The 18,779-nt window shown below is 50.4% G+C and overlaps 3 protein-coding genes across 4 annotated transcripts in view; 1 reads left to right on the forward strand and 2 right to left on the reverse strand.

The window, feature by feature from the left end:
* baiap2a (BAR/IMD domain containing adaptor protein 2a) overlaps positions 1–3,807 on the forward strand; it is a 66,648-nt gene extending 62,841 nt beyond the window's left edge. The window contains exons 14-15 of one of the 2 annotated variants that reach the window (XM_062531940.1): positions 889–931; positions 1,567–3,807. In XM_062531940.1, coding sequence (XP_062387924.1) covers positions 889–916 — 28 coding nt within the window. In that variant the 3' untranslated portion in view covers positions 917–931; positions 1,567–3,807. The remainder of the gene's footprint in view (positions 1–888; positions 932–1,566) is intronic. The other variant, XM_062531938.1, reaches the window with a different exon arrangement.
* A 1,330-nt stretch (positions 3,808–5,137) lies between these two features.
* aatka (apoptosis-associated tyrosine kinase a) lies at positions 5,138–17,515 on the reverse strand. The gene is made up of 12 exons (XM_062531936.1): positions 17,387–17,515; positions 16,913–16,992; positions 15,936–16,054; positions 15,141–15,228; positions 14,608–14,741; positions 13,085–13,169; positions 12,674–12,795; positions 12,219–12,368; positions 7,407–11,070; positions 6,894–7,029; positions 6,462–6,665; positions 5,138–6,213 (listed from the first exon to the last, which is right to left on the reverse strand). The coding sequence occupies exons 1-12, from the start codon at positions 17,400–17,402 to the stop codon at positions 6,185–6,187; spliced, it is 4,827 nt and encodes a 1,608-aa protein (XP_062387920.1). The 5' UTR covers positions 17,403–17,515; the 3' UTR covers positions 5,138–6,184.
* LOC134076740 (uncharacterized) lies at positions 17,406–17,982 on the reverse strand (the record flags this gene model as incomplete). Its single annotated transcript, XM_062531941.1, is given in 1 exon segment — positions 17,406–17,982. A coding segment is annotated over 1 exon segment (577 nt), but the record flags the coding sequence as incomplete, so codon positions are not given.
* Between the last annotated feature and the right edge of the window lie 797 nt (positions 17,983–18,779).

Raw genomic sequence — 18,779 nt, forward strand, 5'->3', positions numbered from 1 at the left:
TGCGCATGCGTGTGTGCGCATGCGTGTGTGGGTGTGTGTGTGTGTGTGTGTGTGCGCGCGGTGCGCGCACTATATTTTAAATGCCGTTGTCCTTCTGTTGAGCTTCTGTGCTTGCATGTGCTGGCCTCCCGTCTTGCCCTTTGTTTGTTTCTCTTGCTTCCTTTTGCCTTTGATAGTCTCCTCTGTCCTTCTTAAGTATAGTAACTTAATGTTATGTATTGTGCTATATGCTATAGTCTATAGTATTGTGTTATATGCTTGTGTATGGAGATAGAGGTGTGTGATTTGTGTGTGTGTTTGTTTGTTTGTTTGTTTGTTTGTTTAAACCCCTATTTACTTTTTCAAAAATGTTCTGTCAATGTTGATGATATGTGTTCCCCTTGGAGATTCCTTTTCTAATTCATGAATATTTATTTTCATTTTTATTTAAAAAAAAAAAAAAAAAAAAGGAAACAATTCCATAGGAGAAAGTACACATTACTGCTATGGGCAGAATCTTCATTTTACACTATATATTGTGAACTCATGCTGTGCTGTGTTCACACATATCTGAGAGCACTGAGTTGCATTGTCCTCACTCATCTTTACTACCGATGGCGTCAGCGTGTCAACGTCACTAAATATGAGTGAACTAATGGTCATTTTACACGACAAAAACTAACCAGCTGTGAGAATGCCTTCAGTCAAAAGCTCTTACCCAGACAACAGGCGCTTCCAGCGTGGATCTGGCCCTGATCGGGCTCCGATCCGGCCCACACTCGGCACCGGATGAGGGCCAGGCTCGCGCCGGAGTCGGCTGTTGTCTCGGCTTGACCATACATGAACCTCCGTGTTGTTGTTGAGAATCAGCTCTTCGGTACAAACCCAAGGACTCTGTTTACCTTCCAGTTTGGGTCCAGAATTATCCCGGTTCTGAGTGGGCAGGACCTCCGTAAGTCTCCCCCCCCCCCATCCTCGCTCAGCCAACCAATCATGCCCTTGCTCTCTCTTGTTTCTCTCCACTCTCATTGGCTGTCTGGCTTTACTAGGGAAACTGGGCTTACTTTTTTCATGCTACCAGTCACTCCTCTGTTTGCGGATGAGCTTTTATGTCTCTCCTTAATGCAACACACGCACTAGGCCAATCATAGGGGTCACTGGTAGCAGGGAAACCACTGTTCTCATGGAGATTTGTGGGTTCTGGAGGTAAAAAAAAAAAACACGAAATCTTAACTCTCACCCTGCATGCCTGTCACTTAGTAATAACCAACCTTCCTGAGCTACCAGAGTAATCATACTGTTTGTCACCATCTGCATGACTGCTCAACAGCCTTCCATAGAAGTGTCCTAGAGGTACCTATAAGTTCATGAGTATATGTCAAATGAATTCCTGTTCGCCTTGAAGCAGTACGTACTTAGCAAAAAAAAAAAAAAAAGCTAATCGCTACACGTCTTTCTGGTGGCAGGCTTCTCCTCTCTCGCCAGCATTTAGACTAAACCCCAAGGGGATCCATCCTGGTCCTAGAGTGCTGGAAGTGACCTAATGTGCATTGTTCCTCGCCCCCCCTCCCCCCCCTCTTCTTGCAGTGACCGCTCTCTGGAGGGCTACTTCAGGCAAACCTTCAACGACGACCGAGCAGCTCCTCTCTTCTATTAGTCAGGACTGGCCCATGCCCTGTCATCACGTCACTGTTTTCTTCCTCCCCCTCTCTCTCTCTGTCTCCCTCTCTCTCTCTTTCGCTCTCTCTCTCTCTCTCTCTCAACCTTTTGCTCACCCTGTCTGTTGTTTTTTTTCTCTCTCTCTCTTTCCCTTTTGTCTCTGTGACACTCCTGTCATTCTCTGAGCCCCTCTTCTTTGCTATCTTTTATACTGTCTGTCTCTCCCTCCCTCTTTTCTGTCTTCTCTGATCTTGCTGTGTGCTCTCACTCTGGCCAGCCTTGGGCTGTGACGGGACGAGAGCGCCCGCTGACGTTGAGTACCCCCCCGTCACAATGGAGAGTGGACACCAACCCGTGACCCCGCGCTATTGTCGTGGGGTCGTGCGTTTAACGCAGGCACGTCACATAGTTTTCTAGCACTGTATTTAAATCCACTCAAGATGGGCCTTTTCAAATGTACAGTTTGTATGTAAAGTGAGAAGCGATGGGAGGTGGTAGGTGTGAACCTACCGCTGAAGTTGACGTGGAGTAGATGGAGGCAACGTTTTTCTCACGCATTGTCTTGTTATATATATATAGAGATAATTTCATTTTAATCAAGAGTCATAATGATCCAAATGTGTCGTTTTTACTGTAAGTATCCATTTTTCTATTCAGACTGCGCAGAATGAGAAAGCGATGACGAGTGCTCGGTATTGAGACATTTCTTGATAATTCACTTACAGTATCTTTGAAGCTGAAGAGTGTTTAGGTTTGGATTTATACCATTTAGTTCTGTTGTGTCTCTCAGCCAAACAGACTACAAGTCCTCACAATCCTGTATCGTTATGGTGACTATTTCTGCTCCGTGCACAAGTATATGGTAGAGCCTAGTACCTGCTCCTTTTTTTTTTGTAATAAATACAGAAATAATTTGAAGGAAAAAAAATAGCGGTCATCTTACTCGGTCAGTCTAAAGTACTAAGAACAGTATTCACTACAATGCTTTTCTTCTGTAGAAAGCTGTTATACATAGTGACTCTAGTCTCTCCTTAAAGGTCAACTTGTAAATCTGCGCTTGTAAAAAAAAATAGTTTTCTTTTTTTTCTGACAGTGTTTCAACTCTTTTATTCTACTTCAATCTCTAGTAATGCCTGTGCAATCGATCACCTGAACTGACACAGTGAACTTATAGAACAGGAGCACCAACACCATGGGAACAGTGCCTTCCTCTACAGTCTGTTTAGTGCTCTCAGCCTTTTGATTTACAGTAAAAAGAAATCCTTTCATTTAACACTAGTGTAAGCAAAGGGAAAATACTCTGCAATGTCTTTCTTTTCTTTTTAATTGTAGAATTTCTTTGTGTTTTTCTATCTTTTTTTAATTCATTTTCAGATTTTGCTTGAAGACAGACTTTTTATTTTGAGCTTAAAATGATTTTATCTGTGTGTCTGTGAGGTTTTCTGCAAGGGTTGCGTGTGTTTGTAGTTATGCACATAAAGTTGTGTTAAACTGAGCAACATGCACATGACTGCAAATCCTTTTACAATAGCTGAGGCACTCCACTGCACCCCGTGCTGGCTGCTTTGAAGAAGTTTGACCACTAGAAACTGAGAATTGATTGCTGAAAATGAGAATGTAAAGAGGTGTATAATGTGTGTGTGTGTGTGTGTGTGTGTGTGTGTGTGTGTCTGTGTGCCGCGGCAGAGAGTTTGGTCCACGCTAAGACCGGTCTTATGAATGACCGATAACAAATTCTTAGTAAAGTGTGTTTGTTTGTGATTTTGGTCAAGTGGAATCAATTTTGTTTTGTAATGTTTTTATGTCATGCGGCTTATCTCTTTTTTTTGTAATAACTTGTTTGTCTGTATGAATGCTGTCCAAAAACTGTGCAGAATCTATATCTTACAAAATAATAATAATAATAATAAAAAAAAACTATTTCCCAGAGTTATACACATTGAATCACTAAACTGAATGATTTCGCTGGAATCAATCTGTGGATTCCAGTGCCTGGCAAAAACCAATGAATAAATAGCAGAAGCACAAGGATAAACTGGTCTGCTTTATTTGTAGAGTAGTACAGCAATGATGATGTTACTACAGTTGCACGACCTCACCATGACCCCCCTGACCCTCCACCAGAGGCACGGGGCCCGTTCTCATTGGTCACTCTACGGTGGGCACAACCTCGTAAGTGACTGCCATTTATTTTTTTATTTTTTTTGGGGGGGGGGTGGAGGAGGGGGGGAGAATTTTAACAGGTGTAAAAATAGCACCAACAGTACCGACAGCTACTCCATGTTTCAGAATATAAAACTAGCAGAAAAGTCAGTGGAGAGAGAAGCAGTTAGAATCCTGGCTGTTTGTTTTTTTTTTTTTTTTGGGGGGGGGGGGGGAGGGGGGTTTGGTGTGGTGGCCGTTTCTGTGTCAGGAGGGTGGGTGATGGAGGACATGCGGCTGTAGTAAAATCCAGTCTTCACATCGGTGAGATGTCACTAACAGCTTGTGTTTAATATGTGATGTACTGTAGAACACTAGACACACCAATGAGAACATGGAGATGGAGTGGGGAGGTTTGCTGGGAGGGATGGTAGCATGAGATTCTGGTCTATTCAGAATCAGATATTGAATATACTGTATGAGCGGATATTGTTGATACATATATCGTTTCCCTTCATGTTCCTTACATCCTGCATTTCCTGTTTCAATTACAATATATCATAATCCTAACTATATTTACTTGGCGTTAGAAACTGATATAAATGTATGAGAGGAAAATGTACAGATTGCATGACCACAACTTGACTCTGCCTGAGCCTGCAGGACTGCTGTGTGTATACTGAGTGAACTATAGATTATTCAGGTGACCAGGTTACCATATCCAGAGTTACCTGCCTCTGCAAAACCAGGCAATGCATCTCCCTTTACACCCGACTCTTCATATCTTCATCCTTATCTTTATATGATATGCATACACACACACACACACACACACACACACTCTCTCTCTCTCTTTCTCACACTGCTGCCACCAGTAGATTACAGGGCACTCCAAGACAAGTATTAGTGACAAAGTGGGTAAATTCACTCTGAGTAACCGGTAAACCTCTTAATAGAAGAACCTAGCAGCTTCATTTTCCTCACAAAACAAAGTCGTAGGGCTGCTCTTTTAGGAGAATTACCCCTCACGCTGAGTTAATTGGAGTGGCCCCTGAACTGTGTTACGTATATTGAGTGGGTAGATTGCAAAGGATGGTAAAAAAACCATGAAGCAAGGCATCAACTCAACTCGATCACTACAAACAGAACCTCCCATGTTTTTTTTTAATAAGTATTGTTTTGGTCGCCATCTTTCGTCTTGAATGGTTGCAGGTGACAAAGAACAAGCACACAGTCCAAGTGTGAGGGAAAAGTGTTGGAGAACATCACATGATCAACATTTCTCTAGATAAGAATCTCTACATTATAGAATGATGTGAAATTGAACTGCAATGTGAACGCCAATAAGACACAACCATGTATGCATGTGTTTATTTAGAACACTTAATAGCTAAAAGACATGACACGAGTAACCCTCATATAAACTAGCACTTGATTTTTGTAACACTGAAAGTGCAGACTTTTTTTGTTTGCCTTTTTTACTTTGAGATGGATAGCAGCACACAGGGGAGGGAAATGGGGGCTTGTTCTTAACAGTACTTTCCAGCAGCAGTGTGGGAATTGTACATGATGCACGACATGGAAAAAAAAATAGACATGTTCTTGAACACATAAAATCTTCTGATTCAGTTTCTCCCCTGAACTAAAACGTTCCGGTTAAATAGTGATGACACTGTCCCTCTTCCACCCCGGCCCACCCCAAATACCCCAGGTGTTAGTACGTGACAGGACTGTTTGTGATGTGGCTGTGTCGGCGTCGGAAGTGTGTCGTTCCTAGGATAAGTTGTCTGCTCCACCACCCAAATTGATCAGCTCAGTGCTTGAAAGTGGTGAGTTGTCGTCTTTGGATCTCCACAGCAGCTAGCTGTAGTCTCGTCGCAGGACTTCGCTGTTTGGCTCAAGCAGTGCAAAAAAACGAAACGACCGGGGGCAATGACCGCCCTCTCTGGAAGGTCTGGCCAATGAGAGGGGTGAGTACTGGACAGGCAGCCAATGAGGAGCAGCAATGCAACGCAAACATTTGTCAAATTGTTTCTACCATATACTGTGTATGTAATAAAAAATTACCTGTTGACCTGTCAATGGATGTCAATGTTGCCATGTCAGTTGTGCAAAGATGTAATATTCCACAAACATGTCATACTCAGAATAAATAAGTGATACATTTTTGATCTTACACATAGACTTATAGTTTGAATGAACTGCTGTCCTCATTACACCATCTCAGTGCTATCTCCACCTGTCAGGGTTGGTGGATAGGGGTCACAAATGGCATTTCTCTACTAATATGAGGCACTGTCAGTAATCGGATTATCAGGTTTCAACTGACCCCCATGTGTAGAAAAAAAAAAAAACACCCAGAGTAGGAGGAGGTCAACGTGTCCTCGCACCATAGAAGGCTGTCTCACTCACGCTCTCCATCCTCACTGCAACCTGAAACACACACACACACACACACAGAGAGAGAGAGAGACATTCACCTATTAAGGAACTGAAGCAGAAATGCATATGCATCTATAATCTGATGTGCTTATTTGATACTGGGCAAATTGGCCACTGATCCATTAACTTCCATTACTGATCAAATCAGTGAAAACACTCTTTTACTGTCTGGTGAGGGCAGAGGATGAAAAAAAGGGGTGAGGTGCATATACGTGATAGGATGGACGGACATGACTGACCTCCCACTGAGTCCACGTCGGAGTCGGACACGTGTGTGATGGAGAAGCGGGAGACGCTGAAGCGGGACAGCTGCGGGGCGGGCTTCTCCTCGGCCACCTTGGAGGGGGGGCTCGGGGGGAACAGTATGGCGACTGGAGCAGGCTCTGCTGAGGTGGGGCTGGGCATCAGAGGGAAGTCCTCCTCCTCCCACTCAAAACAGCCCCCTGAGGAGAGGGAAACACGTGAGCAACAACAGCAACAGGGAGAGTGAAGACATCAGAATTATTTATTTCATTTTATTTTTTTTTACCAGCAGAGCACTATCCACTATAAAATCCACAAGATCTTTATGTTCTCTAGCATATACAACACTTCATGTCATTTCCAGTGATGTACAAAAACACTACAGTATATAGTCCTTCTACATAATATTATATTTTTCTATATGATACCTTCTTCTGTGTTTTCATCTGAGTTTTCAGCGTTGTTGCCATCTGATGGGTTGGAGCACTGCACTTCTGAGGGCTGGCAATTGGCCTCTGCTCCTGGTGGAAAGCTGTAGTCTGCCAAGTCCCCTGTTGGGCTCTCCTAGTAAATAATAACATGCATATATATACATATCATACACAACCATGATATAATAACATATGGATGTATATCCCATATACAACCATAATAACATATGTATCCCATACACAGCCATAATAACATGTATTTTTCCAATACATAATATAACATATGTATTTATATACATACCATAAACAGCCATAATAGTGTAACCCTAAATATTAATCATAAAAGTAACAAAGCCATAAAATATACGGCTACAATAGTATATGTATATGTACCATATACAGCCATGATAACATGAACACACTGTATACCATATACAGCCACGTGGCTAGTGCTGAAGGAGACAATGCTGCTGTTCATAAATAGTTAATCAGAGGAGGGCACTGGCTGACCTGGTCAAAGAGGAAGACGGTGACGTCATCGAAGAAGGAGACGGCTTTCTTCTTGCGCTCCAGCTCGTCGCAGAAGGACTGCGTGAGCAGCGTGGGCATCTTGAGGAGGCTGCGGAGGTGCCGCGCGCTGCTCCGCTCGCTCACCACCACGGGCACGGCGGTCAGGTCCTCGTCGCTGCTGTCGCTGGGCTCCTCCTGGACGTTGTAGCTGCGCAGCTCCTCGTCCGACTCGCTGTCGTCCGAGTCCTCCTCGTCGGCGTCCTCACCGTCGCCCAGCGGCGCGCGCAGGTCCCCGTCCAGGCCCAGGTCGGGCGAGGCCAGCTCGGCCATCAGCACCGCGTCGTACGCGCCGTCCCCGTTGCTCGGCGTGTCGTCGTCGTCGCCGGCGTCGGTCTCGTCCCCGTCGCCCATCATCTTGACGTCCAGCTGCAGGTCGGGGTTGTTGCCGGCGTCCTCCCTGTCATCACGGCGCTCCTCCCTGTCCACCGTCTCCTGGAGCGTCTCCTCGCTCAGGTCGGCCAGCGTGGAGTCGGAGTCGAGCGACACCACCGGCGAGTAGTTGCCGTTGGCTCTGCCGTCCAGCGTGGTCGCGGGCGCCACCGTGTCCTGCGAGCCGGACGAGCCGTCCGTGGGCGCGGACGCGCAGCAGTCGGACGACGCCTCGTCCGCCGAGTGCTCCGTCTCCAGCCCGATGCCGTCGTCGTGGGGCGCCTGCTCCTTCGTCAGGCATCCCCCCATCTGCGGAGGGAAGGGCGACAGCACGTTGAGCGCGGGGGAGGCGGCGTCGAAGGGGGAGGAAGAGGAGGACGACAACGACGACAACGAGGCGCCGGGATCAAACGCGCCGGCATCGCTGTCGGCGAACGGAGGGGACTGGGCGACGGCTCGGCTGTCCCTCAGAGATGCAAAACAGTAGCCCTCGCGCCTCTCGCTCTCGGGGGCCCTCTCCCCCTTCGCCGCCGCGCCGAGCCTGACAATATCGTCCCCGTCGTCATCGTCGCGGCCGCCGAAGAAAGCGCTGACCCCGTCACTGGGGCTCCTGTCATTCTCGTTGGCATCGTAGTCGGAGAAGTAGGCCGAGTCGCGGTACGGGTTCCTCTCGCTCAGGCTGCCGAGCGGCGGCTCGTCGCCGCCGTTGCCTGGCGACGGGGTCAAGAGGACTCCCTCGACGCTCTCATCCAAGTCGAGCCGGAGCACCAAGTCGGGCTCGTCGGATTCCAGGCTCGCGCTGAGCACGGGCTTCCCCTCCGAGTCCTTCGGGACGAACTCGGGCGACTCGTTGTTCTCCGTGTCGTAGCCGCTGTCCAGCGACTTGGGCTGGACGGACGTGTGGTAGACGTCCAGGCTGAAGCTCTCGCACGGGCTGCCGCTGGACGCCAGGGTGATGGCCTCGTCCACGCGCGGCGCCTTCACCGGCCTCAGTAGGGGCCTGTGGGCCAGGCTCACGTCGCCGCCGACCTCGCCGTAGTCCAAGGGCGAGTCCGCCAGCACCCCCAAGGTTACATCCGCCGAATCATCGTCGCTACAGTCGTACATGTCGATCAGGCTGATCCCGGAACAGCCCAAGTTGACCCCACTGTCGCTCAGTCCGCTGCCCTCGGAGATGGATATGCACTCGGACAACACCTCGGCGTGGGACACCTTCTTGCCGGACAGGATGTTGATACTGGGCGTGGAGAGACGCGTGGTGTTCAGACCCCACACGCTGCCCGTCTCCGAGTGATTGGCCCGGGGCGGGGAGTGAATGTCCGTGCGAATGTCCGTGAGGTCGGAAATGGGTCGGAATACTTCCGTCTGAGGCTTGGTGGAGCTGGTGGAATGGTGCTGCGCTCGTTCTCCACCGTGAGGCGTGCTCTCCTCCACGGAGAGGTTGGGAATTTTCTCCGAGGACTTTTTACACACGGCAAACGTCTCTGCGGAGCGCGACACCGCCTCGGTCAGCTGGGAATTGTCTATGGACGGGTGGCGGAGCGCGACAGGCGACGCTGTCTCCTGTCCCCCCTTATGGCACAAATGAATATACGTTTGGCATTCACCAGATAAGTCTGTGGTCAGAATGGCGCTGGTGGATGAACTCTCGCTTCCTATCGCTTCCAGGTAGGACACAGGCTTGGAGGTACCGGAATTATCTTTGACTGCTACATAGTCGGACTTTGAGGCGTTGATGCTGGAAGAAGGTGTGGTGTGGTGCAGGTCCAGGTAGATGTCTTGGAAACCGCCCGCCGGCCTGCTGTCGAAGTTTAAGCTGTTGTTGTTCGCCGACTGGTTCGACGTCCAGTTGGTGGCCTCGGCCTCCGCGAAGAGGTCGTCGTCCTCCTCGGGGTCGGCGGTGGCGGCGGTGGTGGCCGATCCCGCATGCAGGCCCTCGCCCACCTCCACGTCGATGCTGATGTAGTGGGGCCTGGGCAGGCTCTTCTGCAGCGTGCCCGTCATGTCGTAGTAGCCCTCGCCGGACGCCTGGTTGGCCTCCAGGTACGGGTCGCAGCAGCCGAGGCTGGGGCTGCTGAGGGACAGCGAGATGCCCATGGGCACGTCCAGGCCCGCCAGCCGCTGACCCCGGCCGCTCAGCGGGCTCCAGCGCCCGGCCTCCAGCTCGTCCGCGTAGCGGTCCCTCCGGTGCCTGTGGGCGTCCCGGTCGTCCGGAGAGAGCCGCTGGTCACAGTGAAACGCCCGGCCGGCGGCCGCCCTCTCGCTCGGGGAGAAGTACTGCCTCGAGCGCTCGCGCTCGCGCTCGCCGGAGCTGGCGCCCTCGGACGCGCGCCTCGGGAGCGGCTCCATGCAGAGCGAGATGTCCCGGCTGGCGTTGTCGCCGTCGTCGCCGTCGTCGTCGTCGGAATCGTAGGCACTCGTTTTGCGGTGGCCCTCGGCCGCCGACCAGTAGGTGTTGGGCTCGGGGTCGCCGGACGCCGCCGGACGCTCCCTGCCGCCGCCCCCCGCCGAGAAGGCGCTGCTGTGGCTGGCGTCCAGCCCGGGGCTGTAGTCCAGGTCGGTGTCCTCCAGGCGGATGTTGCACTCCACCGGCTCCTCGATGCGGATGTAGTACTCGCTGCCGACCGACGGGCTGTGGGCGCTCAGCACGGGCACCACCCCGAGGTGGTCCGACTCGTAGTACGAGGGCGACACCCCCAGGGCCAGGCCCTCGCCTTTGCCGCCCGCCGCCGCCACGTTCTCCAGCGGGTAGTAGATGTCCTGGTAGTGCGGGTTGCTCTGCCCCAGGGTGCCCGTGGTGGACGAGGAGCAGTAGGGCTGCTCTGCCCGCGCCTGCTGCCACTTGTACTCAAAGTTCAGGCCGTGGCTGGTCTCGGTGACGGTCAGGATGTCGTCGCCGGCCTCGGCCGAGTGGAAGCCGTCGGCCGCCGAGAAGTGCTCCAGCAGGGGGAAGGAGGAGGACACCGAGGAGGCGGCCATCTCGCCGGCCGAGGCCCCGGGCGAGCCGACCTCGACCTCGACCTCGTCCGCGTCGCCGCCTCTGCCGCTCCCGCCGACGCCACCCACGCCAACGCCCAGGCCGCCCATGCCGGGCCGCAGGGAGTTCCAGCGCTTCTCGAAGTCCTCCTCGGCCTCGCTCATGCCCTTGGCGCACAGGTAGCTGAGCAGCAGGTGCACCTCCTCGGCCACCGGCCTCTGCTCTGGCTGGAGCCAGCAGAACTGCATCACCTCGTACCTGCACGCACAACCAGAGAGGAGCGGATGAACCAATGAGGGTGAGGGAGACAGGCAGGACTTCATGCATTTATAGCTCCCCCTCGGAACAATCTAGAATTATTGAGTAATAGAGTTACAACATGGGGCATCGGCCTTTTTTTTTGGGTCATGTTCGGAAAAAAAAAAAAAGTGACTCAATAATCAATAGTTCTTAAAATCGACTCATCAAATGTTCAAAAAAAGGTGAACTCATGTGTGCTCTTTTTAATGCCGGTATTGTCCAATCCGATCTGAATCATCAGAATGGAACTGTGAACAGTGACCCCCTTTTGTGTGCATCCACCGTCGAGGGGGTCAGAGCAGCCACTGAATGTGGTGCCAGTCACTAACCGGCGTTCTGTCAGTGTTTGGGCATTCATGAGTCACATGGCGGGATGCGGACGAGCGTGCTGGGGTGGACTGGATGGATGGACGTGTGGCGCGGGGCCAAGATGGCAGCGTGGTGGAGTGGCGTGTGTGTGTGTGTGTGTGTGTGTGTGTGCATGCTGGTGCTGACTAGCTGGAATAATGACACCACGCTTTGGCAGGTGGCACGGAAGCATTAGTCATCGGCAGCTGGGCAGAAGGGGAGGGGCCCCCACTACTGCAGTGCCGTAGTGTAAAACACTCCTAATTAAATGCTTAATGGTGTGTGAGTGAGTGAGTGTGTGTGTGTGTGTGTGTGTGTGTGAGAGAGAGTGAGTGTGTGTGTGTGTGTGTGTGTGTGATAGAGAGAGAGAGAGAGAGAGGGAGGGAGAGAGAGAGAGAGGGAGGGAGAGAGATAAGAAATCATGATTGGATGCCCCTCGGAAACCACTATAATGCATGGCAGCTGAATTGGTGAACGTGGCATATTAAGGGGTGGTCACGGCAGATGGCTGAGGCCATTGATTTTTCACTGCCGCCATGAGACACGTGTTAGGGATCTTTAGGGGCACCCGCAGCCAAACTGACATCCACTGGTTTTTAGTGAGCATTACAGGTGGAAGAGTTACGACTGGTTGGTGCAATGGCAATAAAAGTAATTGATCTCCCTGCATGAGGATGGAACGAGAGACAATCATTGGTTGCTGAGAGGAGACGGACAACAGCGCGGGCCAATGAGAGGGGCTCTGGAGGCGGACTCACCAGCGCTCGGACAGGGGCACCTTGAGGAGAGGCTTGGGCAGCTTGAGCTGCTGCTCTTTGATGGCGTAGGTGAGCACCTGGCGGTCGGAGTAGTGTCGGTACGGCTGGTTGGCCAGCTCAAACAGCTCCCAGATGGTCACTCCCAACGACCTGCAGGGGACACACAGCGTGCACTAGTCCGTTAAATAGACCACAGAGAGCCCACAGCCAACCGCAGGCAATCCTACACAGTGCGTCTGATCGAGAAAACAATACCAAGTACCAAGTACAAAGAACATACCATAAAGTACAAATAAAATACTACTGTATTTTAGCACGACACATAAATACTCTGCTCCCACATTTGTCACAGCATTATTACTTTGAAACATCTATAAAGTTGTCAATAACATATGAAACATTTATTTTTTTTACTATAAACAAAAGTTAGACATAGGCCTCCAGAGGCTGCTTACCACACATTGCTTGCTTTGGTTTGGTCCACCACCAGCAGGTTGCCGTGGACCTCGTCGATAAGCTCGGGAGCGATCCAGCGCAGAGGCACCCAAATCTGATCGGCCGTCACAAAGTAGTCATCCTGGGGAGGGGGTTCAACAGGGCAGAGTGAAAGAGTGAGATATGCAAAGGAAAACATGGAAAACACTTCCTTGCCTCCTACTGTAATTGTCCACACAAACTGAGCCGTGTATACTGTATATGGATGTGCTTGGATGGATGTGGTTAAGCAATCCATGTCATGTACTGTACGGCTGTGTGTTGGTAGTGTTTTGAACCCTGTTGCAATAAATATGTTTTTAATGTACAGGCTAGGCGAACAAATGTTCTGTGGGACAATAAAGATCTATGGGAAGACCTGTTCATCATACCCTGTAGCGACTGTGAGAGAGGCCATAGTCCCCGATCTTCACCGTCATCTCAGACGTGAGCAGACAGTTCCTGAGCGCCAGGTCACTGAGGGAAAGATCAACACTGTTACCCAGCTGAACCATACATACATATCCATATCCATATACCTGCATACATTTACATTGTGTGGATCTACTGTAAGTATGCACATACTCTATGTATTCTCTGGATGGAACTAATCTAACAACATATATTTCACTAGGTTATATTTGACACTATCTAACAACACATATTCCACTGTGTTATATTTGACACTATCTAACAACACATATTCCACTGTGTTATATTTGGCACTATCTAACAACACATATTCCACTGTGTTATATTTGACACTATCTAACAACACATATTCCACTGTGTTATATTTGACACTACCCAACAATACATACTGTATTCCGCTGTGTTATATTTGACACCATCTAACAACACATATTCCACTGTGTTATATTTGACGCTATCTAACAACATATTCCACTGTGTTATATTTGACACTATCTAACAACATATTCCACTGTGTTATATTTAACACTATCTAAAAACACATATTCCACTGTGTTATATTTGACACTATCTAACAACATATTCCACTGTGTTATATTTGACACTATCTAACAACACATATTCCACTGTGTTATATTTGACACTATCTAACAACACATATTCCACTGTGTTTCTGATGCCAAAGAGGCTGATTTGATGGATGCCTTCACTGTCCAGTACTAATCTGTATGCTGTCCATGTCAGACCTCAGATCCAGTGAAATAACTAACACTGAGCAGCATATGTGACCTTTCAAAGCGAAATCAGGCGCTTTGCGCACAACGTTATTTCGAGAAAATCCAGAATAAACGAACTTCCGGGTTAACATGTTGAATTTCACGTTTCCGCATAATTTGACAGAACACAGTTTTGACTGTTAAACCCGGCGAGGATTCAACACATATGCAGTCATTCCCGTTGTCCACGAGCTGCTTAAAAAGGTGATTTCTCCTCTTCTGGCATATCGTGACAGGAGAACCATGTCAACTTTGGATGCGTTTATCTTAGCGATAGTTTGTGTAATACCGTCGATATACATATCGTTGGAAAGCTGAGATTATGGCCGTTCATAACTTAATTTTGTAAATTTTACCGAAGCGACTGATTTCGCTTTGCAGGGTCACATATCAGACACTGAGTTTTGGAGATGAGACCCACCCCCCTCCAGTGACCACCGCTGATAGGTCCGTGCAGATGTACGTCACCATCTGCAACAAAATCACTGATGCTGGAGTCTCTGACATCCACTCAAGCAGCACCAGGATATTGTTACAGAGGGAGAGCATCAGGGAAGGAGTCCAAAGGCTATATCACACAGGTCAATTCAAAAATGTTTTGAGCACTACTGACAGTAGGTAAAGACCTGCAGAAGTCTGCAAAGACAGTATGTAAAAACTGGTGGCCATATAGGCCATATTGACAGCACAGTGCTCTCGCGTCGTACCTGTGGATGAAGTTCTGTTTGTGAAGGTGCAGAAGGCCCGAGGCAATCTCGCACGCCATCCGCTGGAGGATCAACGGGTCGGGGGTCACTGTGTCCGACGCCCGACAGCTGCGTAAGTACCCCTTCACGTCCCCCTGTTGTGTTGGCATGTGCAATGAGGAGGGGAAATGGAAAAAAAAAAACATTGTTCTGCTTCAGCACTATACTTCAGCACTCAGCAGTTACCCTGCACGTCCACCAGGGGGCGCCCCCAGCTCACAACCAAACACATCCAGCAGCACACAAACAGGTCTGCAGACTACTTAACATGCGCACCGACAGACATGCCAACACAGATTGCCATAGAGAGGGAAGACATAAAAATGTCCACACATCTCAAAAGACCACAGTGACTCAGATATATATATACAGTATATATAGCCTGACTAATTGCATGCAGTAGGATGCAAATGAATGAGTGGACTGAAGGAGAGGCCGGCCATTGGTGGTCATGGAGATGGACGTGGGGGTGGACACGTGAGGAGGCTACTCACCAGGGGGCAGAACTCCATAACCAGCAGGTAAGGAGTGACCTCTGAGCACTGAGCTAGGCACTGCAGCAGAGCAGGATGCTGCAGGGTGCTGGGGAACGGACAGAGAGAGAGAAGGATAGAGAGGGAGGGAGAGAGAGAGAGAGAAAGAGAGCGAGAGAGCAGTTAGAGGCAAAGCACATGGATCTCAACATGGTTGTTGCACATTAGTATTTTCCTTACATCACTTGCAATCACTAGTGGTACATGCATGTGTTTGCTTGTGTGTGTGTGTGTGTGTGTGTGTGTGTGTGTGTGTGTGAGAGAGAGAGAGAGAGAGAGAGAGAGAGAGAGAGAGAGAGGGAGAGAGAGAGCGAAAGAGAGGGAGAGGGAGAGAGAGATGAAAAAGATGAGAAACTCAAGTACTGATAGAGACAGTCTAGAACGGGGGCACAAAGAATGGTTTTCTTCAGTCCCACACAAACTACATAAAACATGAAACCCTTTGTAGTTCTGAGAGAGGGAAATAGAGTGAGAGTGTGTTTGTGTGTGTGAGAGAGGGTGAGATAAAGACAATGACAAAGAGTGACTGTGTGTGTACAACTCTGTTGTGTGTGTGTGTGTGTGTGTAGAGGAAGAAAGAAAGAGAGTGCTTATATGTGTGTGTGTGTGTGTGTGTGTGTGTCAGAGAGAGAGTGTGTGTGTGTGCATTTGTGCGAGTATGAGAATACACATGTGTGTTTGTGTCTGTCTGTGTGTGTGTGTGTGTGTGTGTGTGTGTGTGTGTGTGTGAGAGAGAGTATTACTCAGACTCCTGACCGGTAAGGCTGGGCTTCCTCCAGGAACTGCATCTGGTCCTGCACACTGGCACTGGCCTTGAGCTCCTTCACCACCACCTGGGTGGTACTGAGTCCAGCATTCACCTCACCCAGCAGGACCTACCACACGCACACACACACACACACACACACACACACACACACACACACACACACAGGCCATCAGCACAAGGACACATACCAGACACACATACACACACACACACACACACACACACACACACACACACTCTGTCTCTTTTTCTCAAGTCCCTCTGCTTAACCTGTAGACACTGACAGGCAGTGTGTACTATCACTCTTCTATAACTATAGAAGAATTATACAGTAGCTAGTAACATCAAGTTATAGCTACTGTACATACTATATATGTAACTGTAACTATAACTTGATGTAGTCAGTCACTATATCAAAGTTAGAAAGAAACTAGCAGAACTTAATAGAGAGAGACTCAAAACTAGACTACATTACTACCCGCTATTCAGCCGGCCTACTCACAGACCTCAATAGCTCTGTCTTCTGCTTGAGGAATTGTGCTGAATGGCAAATTGGTGGCTGACCCCACACACAAAGCACAACGGCTACTTCATGAGCCGGACACTCCAACCTCTGTGTGCTCTGCTATACGAACTGAGTGCTATAATATAGCTTGGTTAATCCATTTCAGCTGATATCTCGTTTGGATAGGCACCTCCCAAATGCATGTTTCAGTGTGGTTAAATGAGATCAGGGCTGGATTGTGTTAGATATGTACAAACTACTCTCTCTCTCTCTCTCTCTCTCACACACACACACACACACACACACACACACACACACACACACACACACACACACATGCCACAATGGCAATTAAAGCCACAGGGTCTGAGAGAATGTTCCAGTGGCTTGCTGCTCACTATATTCCTCTGTGTCTCTGTGTAAGCCAAAGTCTCTGGACTGTGACTTCAGGGGACCCACCTTGCCAAACCAGCCATGACCAATCTCCTTCAGATACAGGAGACTGTGGCGTCCAAGGTCCGACGATTTCAGAAACTGAACTAGAGAGAGAAAGGGAGACAGGGAAAGAGAGGGGAGGAAGAAAAAAAAAGACAATGATTGATATAAAAAAAACAAACAATGTGTATAAGACAACAGATATAAGATTAACTCCCAAACACACATTACAAAAAGTCTCGCCTCAGGATACCGACACAACAGCAAAGGAATCCCAAGAGATAAGCGAGGTTTTGACTGACCAGCGGTCAAACATCAAAGAGACAGACAGTGGCTGTAATTCTCCATTTAGGAGATTGGAATCATTTCAAAAGGACAAAAGCACGACGGCACAGAGCGCGTAATCGCCAGTCTGTCGGCACAGGCTTCAAGATGGAACCCAGCCTGATACTCTACAGTAGCACAGTGAAGCACAACACAACAGAGGCAGTGGAATACCTTCACACAGCCTCATGACTCAACAGGGGGACCTGGAGGACAGTGATGAAGACGACGATGACGAGGATGAAGAGGAGGAAGAAGAAGAGGACGACGAGGAAGGCAGCGGGAGAGCGAGAGACAGCGGACGGACGTCCACTTGCAGCTGGGTGCGGGACACTGCGCTCCACGTGGACGCTCGGAGCCGTCGCTCCCCCAGCCGCAGCTCCCAGGACCGGCTGCTCACGGAGACGGAGGCGTGGGTCTCGGTGCCTCTTCCTCCTCCTCCTCCTCCTGTTCCAAGTCCTCCTGCTCCTCCTCTTCCTCCTCTTCCTCCTCTGGCTCCTGCTGAGGGGCCCCTGGCCCTGGGGGCCCTCAGGCAGCTGAGCAAGCAGCCTCCCCCGCCGCCCGTGCCGCGCGCTCCCTCCGCGCCCCTCTGCTCGCTCCGCAGGCGGCACATCCTCACGCTGTGGGACACGCACAGCCCCAGGACCCGCACGCAGCGCCCCGCCGACGCCGCGCCGCCCGAGGACACGGCCAGGCTCCGGGCCGGCGTCGGGTCCGAGACGGTGCGAGCGCGCTGAACCGGAGCCCCGGCCTGAGCGGAGTCGTCGTCGTCGTCGCCGTCGCCGCCTCCTCCTCCTCCCGGCTGAGCGGTCACTTGGGTGTCTCTGCCCGGCGTGGTGGACATGTCCGGCGTTCAGTTGCTGCTGCTGCTGCTGCTGCTGCTTGTCCACTGCGCGTCCAGAGGCGTCTGCGCTGTGTGGAGCGCGTGTGCGGACACTGACATAACTTCAGCATAATGCCCCCTTCTTCCCTTCCCCTCCCTCCCTCCCGCCCCACCCCTCTGTCCAGCCCTGCCCAGCCCAGCCCAGCCCAGCCCAGCCCAGCCCTGCCCGCTCCTGTCCCTGTCACCGGCATGCCAGTGCTCCTGGATCCCCGGGGTAAACAAACAGGGCACTGTCAGCCGCAGAAAAGGCCTCTGTCATACACACAGCGCTCTCCCCACCCACACACACACACACACACACACCCGTCACACCACACCGCACCTCTCCTCTCCCCTCTTCTCTCTCTCTCTCTCTCTCTCTTTCTCTCTCTCTCTGCTCATTGGGCTCAGGTCGCAGTGCACACCGCCAGCTCGTTGTTGCCCCCCCCCCCTTCGCGCTCACATCACACCCTTCTCCGTGTCCCTCCGCAGTCATAAAATAGTCCTCCTCCTCATCTGCAATGTTCCAGAGGCCGCTCATTCCAAACCCCCCCCACCCCACCCCCCCCCCCCCTCGCCACCCGCTCGTGCTGCCTCTGGGCCAGGCTAAATCACTGCCTTTGTCTGCCTGCCGGGCACCGCCTGGTACCAGGGTGCCAGTGCAGACACAAGGCCCATTCTCTCAGCCTCTGCAGAGGGACTGTC

Source organism: Sardina pilchardus, chromosome 3, assembly GCF_963854185.1.
Source record: "Sardina pilchardus chromosome 3, fSarPil1.1, whole genome shotgun sequence".
In the NCBI taxonomy this organism is placed as follows: domain Eukaryota; kingdom Metazoa; phylum Chordata; class Actinopteri; order Clupeiformes; family Clupeidae; genus Sardina; species Sardina pilchardus.